This window comes from Bombina bombina, chromosome 11 (genome assembly GCF_027579735.1).
Source record: "Bombina bombina isolate aBomBom1 chromosome 11, aBomBom1.pri, whole genome shotgun sequence".
In the NCBI taxonomy this organism is placed as follows: Eukaryota; Metazoa; Chordata; class Amphibia; order Anura; family Bombinatoridae; genus Bombina; species Bombina bombina.
Window position 1 is genome coordinate 173,878,867 of NC_069509.1, and position 12,053 is coordinate 173,890,919.

A 12,053-nucleotide genomic window follows, 5' to 3' on the forward strand; every position below is an offset into this window, starting at 1 on the left:
ACTTTTCTAAAAAGCTAAAATGCTTTTTTTTTGTACTTTAACTAGTGCCTAGTAGGTAATGTGCAGATTACCTAGGCAATGTGAGAAATGAAACAATTTTTCTGCACTTTAACTGATCACCCTAGTTAATCTGCAGATTAACTAGGTAATGTGCACATTAACTGATTTCTGAACTTTAACTGTAACATATATATTGAGAGATAAAAGATGGTCTGCTCCCCTGTAAGTGTAAACCATTTTATTGGGTTGCGGCTGCAATTGGCAAATAATGCTTTTTCGTATTAAAAATAAACATAAAGGATGAATTCAATTCTCATATATATATATATATACATATATATATATACATTTTTTAAATACTGCAGATAGTATAACAAATCATTGAAAATGTATTAAGTGAAAATCAACTTAACAATACACTGTTCCTTTAAAGCCTTATATCCAATCCTGGTAAAATATTTTAGGAACAGAAAGTGTTAATTTTATTGTCAAGGATGAAAACATGTATTTTAAAGGCACAGTAAACACCTTGAGATTGTTATATAAATGTTTAATTATGTATAGTGCAACAAATTAGTTGTATACTTTTTATTCCAATTCTAAGAACTCAAAGTATGCATGGGAGACTTCACAGGCCTAACCCTGCTACATACTATATCTGTCCCTAATGGGCTTCAGCAGTGATGATAAACTGCTTCAATGCGCATGACGAGCTATTCTTTTCGTGCACATTGCAGCCTGTTGGCGCATGACGAGCTCTTTTTGTTATGCAGGGAGATCCTGATCAAACATGGTTTTCGGCGATCTCCCGCACTACAGGCTGGGGATTGTTGGTGGCCTAATGGGCGCCACTCCCAGGCTTCATGGGCTATGCATGTGGTGATGTCACAAAGGGGGCAGAACCAGGAAGCTCAGTGTAGCTGCAAAGTGGCTACATCGGGGAGGTTCTTTAAATCCCCCGATCTTAGCTCCTTTAATTGCTACAAACCTCCAAGACCCCTAATTTGGAAGACAATCACCTGCACTTTCAAATAGTGGAAACAGTATCACACAGCAGATTTTTTAAGACTAAATTAAGAAAAACACATGGGGATTTCCTGGGGAATGGGTCATTATATGTGCAATAAACAAATCTGTTATGTCTAGAGACCCCCAATAAAGTTTATCTTCTAGTAGACAAGTCCCTTTTCTCCAACATAGGTGTGTCCGGTCCACGGCGTCATCCTTACTTGTGGGATATTCTCTTCCCCAACAGGAAATGGCAAAGAGCCCAGCAAAGCTGGTCACATGATCCCTCCTAGGCTCCGCCTACCCCAGTCATTCTCTTTGCCGTTGTACAGGCAACATCTCCACGGAGATGGCTTAGAGTTTTTTAGTGTTTAACTGTAGTTTTTATTATTCAATCAAGAGTTTGTTATTTTAAAATAGTGCTGGTATGTACTATTTACTCAGAAACAGAAAAGAGATGAAGATTTCTGTTTGTATGAGGAAAATGATTTTAGCACCGTAACTAAAATCCATGGCTGTTCCACACAGGACTGTTGAGAGCAATTAACTTCAGTTGGGGGAACAGTGTGCAGTCTCTTGCTGCTTGAGGTATGACACATTCTAACAAGACGATGTAATGCTGGAAGCTGTCATTTTTCCCTATGGGATCCGGTAAGCCATGTTTATTACGATGGTAAATAAGGGCTTCACAAGGGCTTATTAAGATTGTAGACTTTTCTGGGCTAAATCGATTCAGTTTTAAAACATATTTAGCTTTGAGGAATCATTTTATCTGGGTTTATTGATATTATAATATCGGCAGGCACTGTATTAGACACCTTATTTCTCTGGGGCTTTCCCAAAGCATAAGCAGAGCCTCATTTTCGCGCCGGTGTGGCGCACTTGTTTTTGAGAGGCATGGCATGCAGTCGCATGTGAGAGGAGCTCTGATACTTAGAAAAGACTTTCTGAAGGCGTCATTTGGTATCGTATTCCCCTTTGGGCTTGGTTGGGTCTCAGCAAAGCAGATACCAGGGACTGTAAAGGGGTTAAAGTGTTAAAACGGCTCCGGTTCCTTTATTTTAAGGGTTAAAGCTTCCAAATTTGGTGTGCAATACTTTTAAGGCTTTAAGACACTGTGGTGAAAATTTGGTGAATTTTGTACAATTCCTTCATGTTTTTTCGCAATTGCAGTAATAAAGTGTGTTCAGTTTAAAATTTAAAGTGACAGTAACGGTTTTATTTTAAAACGTTTTTTGTACTTTATTATCAAGTTTATGCCTGTTTAACATGTCTGAACTACCAGATAGACTGTGTTCTGAATGTGGGGAAGCCAGAATTCCTGTTCATTTAAATAAATGTGATTTATGTGATAATGACAATGATGCCCAAGATGATTCCTCAAGTGAGGGGAGTAAGCATGGTACTGCATCATTCCCTCCTTCGTCTACACGAGTCTTGCCCACTCAGGAGGCCCCTAGTACATCTAGCGCGCCAATACTGCTTACTATGCAACAATTAACGGCTGTAATGGATAATTCTGTCAAAAACATTTTAGCCAAAATGAACCCTTGTCAGCGTAAGCGTGGCTGCTCTGTTTTAGTTACTGAAGAGCATGACGACGCTGATATTAATATCTCTGAAGGGCCCCTAACCCAATCTGAGGGGGCCAGGGAGGTTTTGTCTGAGGGAGAAATTACTGATTCAGGGAACATTTCTCAACAGGCTGAACCTGATGTAATTGCATTTAAATTTAAGTTGGAACATCTCCGCATTCTGCTTAAGGAGGTATTATCCACTCTGGATGATTGTGAAAAGTTGGTCATCCCAGAGAAACTATGTAAAATGGACAAGTTCCTAGAGGTGCCGGAGCTCCCAGAAGCTTTTCCTATACCCAAGCGGGTGGCGGACATTGTTAATAAAGAATGGGAAAGGCCCGGTATTCCTTTCGTCCCTCCCCCCATATTTAAAAAATTGTTTCCTATGGTCGACCCCAGAAAGGACTTATGGCAGACAGTCCCCAAGGTCGAGGGAGCGGTTTCTACTTTAAACAAACGCACCACTATACCCATAGAGGATAGTTGTGCTTTCAAAGATCCTATGGATAAAAAATTAGAAGGTTTGCTTAAAAAGATGTTTGTTCAGCAGGGTTACCTTCTACAACCAATTTCATGCATTGTCCCTGTCACTACAGCCGCATGTTTCTGGTTTGATGAACTGATAAAGGCGCTCGATAGTGATTCTCCTCCTTATGAGGAGATTATGGACAGAATCAATGCTCTCAAATTGGCTAATTCTTTCACCCTAGACGCCACTTTGCAATTGGCTAGGTTAGCGGCTAAGAATTCTGGGTTTGCTATTGTGGCGCGCAGAGCGCTTTGGTTGAAATCTTGGTCGGCTGACGCGTCTTCCAAGAACAAGCTACTAAACATTCCTTTCAAGGGGAAAACGCTGTTTGGCCCTGACTTGAAAGAGATTATCTCGGATATCACTGGGGGTAAGGGCCACGCCCTTCCTCAGGATCGGCCTTTCAAGGCGAAAAATAGACCCAATTTTCGTCCCTTTCGTAAAAACGGACCAGCCCAAAGTGCTACGTCCTCTAAGCAAGAGGGTAATACTTCTCAAGCCAAGCCAGCTTGGAGACCAATGCAAGGCTGGAACAAGGGAAAGCAGGCCAAGAAGCCTGCCACTGCTACCAAGACAGCATGAAATATTGGCCCCCGATCCGGGACCGGATCTGGTGGGGGGCAGACTCTCTCTCTTCGCTCAGGCTTGGGCAAGAGATGTTCTGGATCCTTGGGCGCTAGAAATAGTCTCCCAGGGTTATCTTCTGGAATTCAAGGGACTTCCCCCAAGGGGGAGGTTCCACAGGTCTCAGTTGTCTTCAGACCACATAAAAAGACAGGCGTTCTTACATTGTGTAGAAGACCTGTTAAAAATGGGAGTGATTCATCCTGTTCCACTGAGAGAACAAGGGATGGGGTTCTACTCCAATCTGTTCATAGTTCCCAAAAAAGAGGGAACGTTCAGACCAATCTTAGATCTCAAGATCTTAAACAAGTTTCTCAAGGTTCCATCGTTCAAGATGGAAACCATTCGAACTATTCTTCCTTCCATCCAGGAGGGTCAATTCATGACCACGGTGGATTTAAAGGATGCGTATCTACATATTCCTATCCACAAGGAACATCATCGGTTCCTAAGGTTTGCATTCCTGGACAAACATTACCAGTTCGTGGCGCTTCCTTTCGGATTAGCCACTGCTCCAAGGATTTTCACAAAGGTACTAGGCTCCCTTCTAGCGGTGCTAAGACCAAGGGGCATTGCAGTAGTACCTTACCTGGACGACATTCTGATTCAAGCGTCGTCCCTTCCTCAAGCAAAGGCTCACACGGACATTGTCCTGGCCTTTCTCAGATCTCACGGCTGGAAAGTGAACGTGGAAAAGAGTTCTCTATCCCCGTCAACAAGGGTTCCCTTCTTGGGAACAATTATAGACTCTTTAGAAATGAGGATCTTTCTAACAGAGGCCAGAAAAACAAAACTTCTAGACTCTTGTCGGATACTTCATTCCGTTCCTCTTCCTTCCATAGCTCAGTGCATGGAAGTGATCGGGTTGATGGTAGCGGCGATGGACATAGTTCCTTTTGCGCGCATTCATCTAAGACCATTACAACTGTGCATGCTCAGTCAGTGGAATGGGGACTATACAGACTTGTCTCCGAAGATACAAGTAAATCAGAGGACCAGAGACTCACTCCGTTGGTGGCTGTCCCTGGACAATCTGTCTCAAGGGATGACGTTCCGCAGACCAGAGTGGGTCATTGTCACGACCGACGCCAGTCTGATGGGCTGGGGCGCGGTCTGGGGATCCCTGAAAGCTCAGGGTCTTTGGTCTCGGGAAGAATCTCTTCTACCGATAAATATTCTGGAACTGAGAGCGATATTCAATGCTCTCAAGGCCTGGCCTCGGCTAGCGAGGGCCAAGTTCATACGATTTCAATCAGACAACATGACAACTGTTGCGTACATCAACCATCAGGGGGGAACAAGGAGTTCCCTAGCGATGGAAGAAGTGACCAAAATCATTCTATGGGCGGAGTCTCACTCCTGCCACCTGTCTGCTATCCACATCCCAGGAGTGGAAAATTGGGAAGCGGATTTTCTGAGTCGTCAGACATTGCATCCGGGGGAGTGGGAACTCCATCCGGAAATCTTTGCTCACCACCTGTGGGGCATTCCAGACATGGATCTGATGGCCTCTCGTCAGAACTTCAAAGTTCCTTGCTACGGGGCCAGATCCAGGGATCCCAAGGCGGCTCTAGTGGATGCACTAGTAGCACCTTGGACCTTCAAACTAGCTTATGTGTTCCCGCCATTTCCTCTCATCCCCAGGCTGGTAGCCAGGATCAATCAGGAGAGGGCGTCGGTGATCTTGATAGCTCCTGCGTGGCCACGCAGGACTTGGTATGCAGATCTGGTGAATATGTCATCGGCTCCACCTTGGAAGCTACCTTTGAGACGAGACCTTCTTGTTCAGGGTCCGTTCGAACATCCGAATCTGGTTTCACTCCAGCTGACTGCTTGGAGATTGAACGCTTGATTTTATCGAAGCGAGGATTCTCAGATTCTGTTATCGATACTCTTGTTCAGGCCAGAAAGCCTGTAACTAGAAAGATTTACCACAAAATTTGGAAAAAATATATCTGTTGGTGTGAATCTTAAGGATTCCCTTGGGACAAGGTTAAGATTCCTAGGATTCTATCCTTCCTTCAAGAAGGATTGGAAAAAGGATTATCTGCTAGTTCCCTGAAGGGACAGATTTCTGCCTTGTCGGTATTACTTCACAAAAAGCTGGCAGCTGTGCCAGATGTTCAAGCCTTTGTTCAGGCTCTGGTTAGAATCAAGCCTGTTTACAAACCTTTGACTCCTCCTTGGAGTCTCAATTTAGTTCTTTCAGTTCTTCAGGGGGTTCCGTTTGAACCCTTACATTCCGTTGATATTAAGTTATTATCTTGGAAAGTTTTGTTTTTAGTTGCGATTTCTTCTGCTAGAAGAGTCTCAGAATTATCTGCTCTGCAGTGTTCTCCTCCTTATCTGGTGTTCCATGCAGATAAGGTGGTTTTACGTACTAAACCTGGTTTTCTTCCAAAAGTTGTTTCTAACAAAAACATTAACCAGGAGATTATCGTACCTTCTCTGTGTCCAAAACCAGTTTCAAAGAAGGAACGTTTGTTGCACAATTTGGATGTTGTTCGCGCTCTAAAATTCTATTTAGATGCTACAAAGGATTTTAGACAAACATCTTCCTTGTTTGTTGTTTATTCAGGTAAAAGGAGAGGTCAAAAAGCAACTTCTACCTCTCTCTCTTTTTGGATTAAAAGCATCATCAGATTGGCTTACGAGACTGCCGGACGGCAGCCTCCCGAAAGAATCACAGCTCATTCCACTAGGGCTGTGGCTTCCACATGGGCCTTCAAGAACGAGGCTTCTGTTGATCAGATATGTAGGGCAGCGACTTGGTCTTCACTGCACACTTTTACCAAATTTTACAAGTTTGATACTTTTGCTTCTTCTGAGGCTATTTTTGGGAGAAAGGTTTTGCAAGCCGTGGTGCCTTCCATTTAGGTGACCTGATTTGCTCCCTCCCTTCATCCGTGTCCTAAAGCTTTGGTATTGGTTCCCACAAGTAAGGATGACGCCGTGGACCGGACACACCTATGTTGGAGAAAACAGAATTTATGTTTACCTGATAAATTTCTTTCTCCAACGGTGTGTCCGGTCCACGGCCCGCCCTGGTTTTTTAATCAGGTCTGATAATTTATTTTCTTTAACTACAGTCACCACGGTACCATATGGTTTCTCCTATGCAAATATTCCTCCTTAACGTCGGTCGAATGACTGGGGTAGGCGGAGCCTAGGAGGGATCATGTGACCAGCTTTGCTGGGCTCTTTGCCATTTCCTGTTGGGGAAGAGAATATCCCACAAGTAAGGATGACGCCGTGGACCGGACACACCGTTGGAGAAAGAAATTTATCAGGTAAACATAAATTCTGTTTTTCAATAAAATATATTAATTTTGTCTGTATAGTGGGATGATCACTGTGGTAACAGTATAGTCAGGTGATCACTGTGGTAACATTGTAGTCAGGTGATCACTGTGGTAACAGTGTAGTCAGGTGATCACTGTGGTAACAGTATAGCCAGGTGATCACTGTGGTAACTGTATAATCAGGTGATCACTGTGGTAAACTGTATTGTCAGGTGATCACCGTGGTAACAGTATAGTCAGGTGATCACCGTGGTAACAGTATAATCAGGTGATCACTGTGGTAACAGTATAGTCAGGTGATCACTGTGGTAACAATATAGTCAGGTGATCACTGTGGTAACATTATAGTCAGGTGATCACTGTGGTAACAGTATAGTCAGGTGATCACTGTGGTAACAGTATAGTCAGGTGATCACTGTGGTAAACTGTATTGTCAGATGATCACCGTGGTAACAGTATAATCAGGTGATCACTGTGGTAACAGTATAGTCAGGTAATCACTGTGGTAACAGTATAGTCAGGTAATCACTGTGGTAACATTATAGTCAGGTGATCACTGTGGTAACAGTATAATCAAGTGATCACTGTGGTAACAGTATAGTCAGGTAATCACTGTGGTAACAGTATAGTCAGGTGATCACTGTGGTAACATTATAGTCATGTGATCACTGTGGTAATATTATAGACAAGTGATCACTGTGGTAACAGTATAGTCAGGTGATCACTGTGGTAACAGTATAGTCAGGTGATCACTGTGGTAACAGTATAGTCAGGTGATCACTGTGGTAACTGTATAATCAGGTGATCACTGTGGTAAACTATATTGTCAGGTGATCACCGTGGTAACAGTATAATCAGGTGATCACCGTGGTAACAGTATAGTTAGGTGATCACTGTGGTAACAGTATAGTCAGGTGATCACTGTGGTAACAGTATAGTCAGGTGATCACTGTGGTAAACTATATTGTCAGGTGATCACCGTGGTAACAGTATAGTCAGGTGATCACTGTGGTAACTGTATAATCAGGTGATCACTGTGGTAAACTATATTGTCAGGTGATCACTGTGGTAACAGTATAGTCAGGTGATCACCGTGGTAACAGTATAGTCAGGTGATCACTGTGGTAACAGTATAGTCAGGTGATCACTGTGGTAACAGTATAGTCAGGTGATCACTGTGGTAACTGTATAATCAGGTGATCACTCTGGTAAACTGTATTGTCAGGTGATCACCATGGTAACAGTATAGTCAGGTGATCACCGTGGTAACAGTATAGTTAGGTGATCACCATTGTGGTAACAGTGAACACCTTGCAAGAAAAAAAGTGCTTTTATTTCTGTACTGTACAATGTGGCCTCTCTGGTTTTTATTATAACCCCCATAAGCATGTATGGGCCCCTATTTCACATGTGGCTACCCATAAGGACAATTTAGTAAGGTGACCAAAGTAACAGCAGTTGCCATTTTCAGTATTATTTACTAAAATCTATGCAACAATTATACATTTATTTATTTATTTTTTTACAAGTTTTGCCCCTGGTATCTCACAATCCATGAATTATAAATATAATAATGGTATATTGTGAATCTGCTCTGCCCGCTGAAAAAAACCCAGTATATAATGTGTGTGGAACTGAAATTTGACTTACAAATAAGCTCAAAATTGCCTTTATCAATGGGAAAGGATTAAGTATGAAACTGCAAAACAAAGCATATTTTGCTAACAAAATTACAGTGGCCAGCTGTGTCTTCTCAAGTAACAAAACTCAGTTGGGACCTCCAAATAAGGCAATTGGCAGGTGAAGTTTAGCTATTAAAAACAATTGCAGCAAGCAAGTTGTTAACACAATAAAATAATTTTCACACTCCCCATACCTGTTAATTTATTGCACAACTGAACAAGAATGTTGCAATTACTATGTGCTTATTGTCCCTAAGGATAGGACGAAGAACAGAAACAGATGCTAAGCTGTAGATTATCCGTGAGCATATACCTATAAAACCTCTCTACAGGGTAGGTATGAAAGTAACAGCTTATCGGAATTCTCATTCTAGTGTGTTCTGTTGAGAATTCATTTTAATTCTCCTGCTGATTTCGGCAATAGAGCATATTTACTTTTTGATAGAGGGTAAATTGTTCATCTGTATGGAATTCAGCTTCAAGTGCCTTCACTTGGTTATCAAATGCAAAGGTGTGTACGCTGAATAAAAACAGTTTATTTCCGCAAACAGTAGATCTAAAGAGACACTAAATCAGCAGAACATGCTTTAACCTCTTGGTTACCAGAGAGAACACTAGCATGTTACATAGCAGTTGCTGGAAGCTATAGAGTTAAAGGGACATATATGTAGAGAAAGAAAATGTTCTAATCTTCTAGAACATTTTATTATTGCCCTAACTCTTTGCTTAACCTTGGTTACAGATCACATCGTGCCCTTATAAATGTTTGGATACCCTCTGTTTTTCTTCGAGGCAAATCCGCCAATGCGTTTCATGTCTATCAGGTAAGAAAATGTACAATATAGAGTTGATTTCTGGGAAAGAGCAAATACTTTAAGAAAAAAACATTGTTTGCAGATGAACTTATCATGTGTTTGTTGTTCCGTTAAGTGGTATAGAAATGGAATTGCCATTGCTAAGTGACTTTCAATAAACAGAATTGACTCACCATAGAATGTTACCTATACATAAACATGTGGGCTCTAGTTTAGATATTTTCATATCAGTGTGGGATTACTGCATCTTTGACAGTGCAGTAAATTTTGTATTTATTTATAAATCACATTTTTATACTGAGGCACATGGTCTCCATGATAGTGAATCAATGGGATCCACCTAATTAAAGCAAAAACAAGACCTCATTAAACCCAAATTCCTTATATATTAAACAGACAGGGAAGTCAGAATTTAACTGATGTGATTCAGATAGAGTGTACAATTTTATTATTATAATAATTATATTATCAAATTAAAAATCAAGAATTTAGTTAAAAAGGTCCCAATTTATTTCTGAAACCCAAAAGAAATGGAAGTGCACTTTAGACAATTTAAATAATATAATATAGAGTATAAAAACTAATATGATCAATAAATATATATGTAGTATAAGATAAGGATATTGAGCTTAGATGATAGAAATAAGCACCAAAATAAAGTTAATAAACAAGGTTAATACTCCTAACTTCATACCAGAATGTAAATAAATAAGAAAGCTGCAAGACTAGTCAATCATCCGTATACGTACATAGAACACAATCCACACGCACGGAATGATCTGTTATAAGTCTGCAGTGAAAAGATATAAGTAACGAGCAGTCTCTGGCAAAATGCAAAAAAAAAAAAAAAAAAAAAATTAAAGGTAGTATCACAGCTGTAGGCAATAAGCCTCTGGAATATTCTCTAAGAATAAAATGCAATACACAAAACCCTTACTCACTTTGAGCGTAGTATACCCCACTTCCTCTGAGTAGTGTCGGACCTACTAACGTGTTAGGTTTAAAGACATTCATAACAAAACCTGTTCAAATTTATATTAACCGATCACTGTTTCATACCACAGTAACCCCCGCTAATTAACGATGGCTCCTAAGTTCAGAGTAATATATAAACATCAGAAAAGGCAGGGACATATCTCACGTAGGGCCTGACTCTACAAACTTTGCTAGGCTAGACGTGGTTTTCCATGCCATCACTCGCAGTGTATTTTTTAAAAAAAAAATAAAAAGCTATTCCTGCAAGTGGGGTGATGTCTCCCATACAAAGTAATAGAGGTCGCTAGAAAGGGAAACTTTGCTGGGGCGAACAAAGTTAGCAGGAAGCACAAGTGTGTTTTAAAATTAAATCCTACCGCTAATACAGATCAGATTATTCTGCTTTCAGCGTATACAGTACCTTATAACCACCTCTATTTGCTTATACATGTGTTTTTATATTAGAGAAATACGTTTTTTTTTTTATATTTTTACACAATCTCAACACCTTTTAGTTTCCAAGAAAACAGTGAGAACTGCGGGTGTGGGGGGTGGGTAAATGTTTACAGAATACACAGACCTGGAGGCGAAATTTCAGCTATGCCCATGGAATGCTGCCCCTGTTCAGCCAACTAGCAGAGGCAGGGAAACTAATTTTATAATAAGGAAATTAATACGCTTTAAGTTTTGTATCATAAATACGAATTTTACAGCCTTTTTTTTCATGTGCAGTGTATTTTTATTAGGATTTCTACTGTGCACTGTAAATTGTTTCTTGCACGGTTTCAATTCAAATTTATAATTTTTCCATAAAATACAATTTTTGCAGAACAATGCCATTACAATTTTTAATGCGATTAAACAATACCGTTATATTACTGCCTAATTTTATTTCAATTCGTCATTTATAAGATTTTAAAATTAGAATTTATTGTGAGTCCTATTGTATGCATCACCTTCATGTACTTAAAATTAGGGAACACCCCTTTGCAAGACACACTGTTCTCAAGGTAAAAGCTGCCCTTACAGAATTAAAACAGGGGTTCATCTGGTACTGAAGTTTACAGATCTAGAGTCTACTGCGGATTGTCTTATCTGTTGACACTAATATTTTTTAAGATTGCTGTCAGTGCCAAGCTTTTATTTGAGGCCTTCCACCAACCCCCTAACAGAGTACCTTAGGGACTCAGCCATATTGCAGCGCCACATGTGCGCTGTTTCTTTTTTCATTATTTGCTGCCTAAGATGTGAGCATGTAGGACTTATATAGAGGTATACGAGTCCTTTTTACATTATTTGCTGCCTAAGATGTGAGCATGTAGCACTTATATAGAGGTATACAAGACATTTTTTGGTTTAGAACCCTGGACAGCACTTGTTAATTGGTGGGTGAATTTATCCACCAATCAGCAAGAGCAACCCAGGTTTTTCACCAAAAATTGGCCGGCATCTAAACTTACATTCTTGCTTTTCAAATAAAGATATCAAGAGAATAAAGAAAATTTGGTAATAGGAGTAAATTAGAAAGTTGCTTAAAATTG

At 40.5% G+C, this 12,053-nt stretch overlaps 1 protein-coding gene across 1 annotated transcript in view; it reads left to right on the forward strand.

Moving 5' to 3' along the window:
* SNX29 (sorting nexin 29) overlaps nucleotides 1-12,053 on the forward strand; it is a 1,109,599-nt gene that overhangs the window by 660,153 nt on the left and 437,393 nt on the right. The window contains exon 18 of the mRNA XM_053694493.1: nucleotides 9,465-9,546. Within this exon, the coding sequence (XP_053550468.1) occupies nucleotides 9,465-9,546 (82 nt within the window). The remainder of the gene's footprint in view (nucleotides 1-9,464; nucleotides 9,547-12,053) is intronic.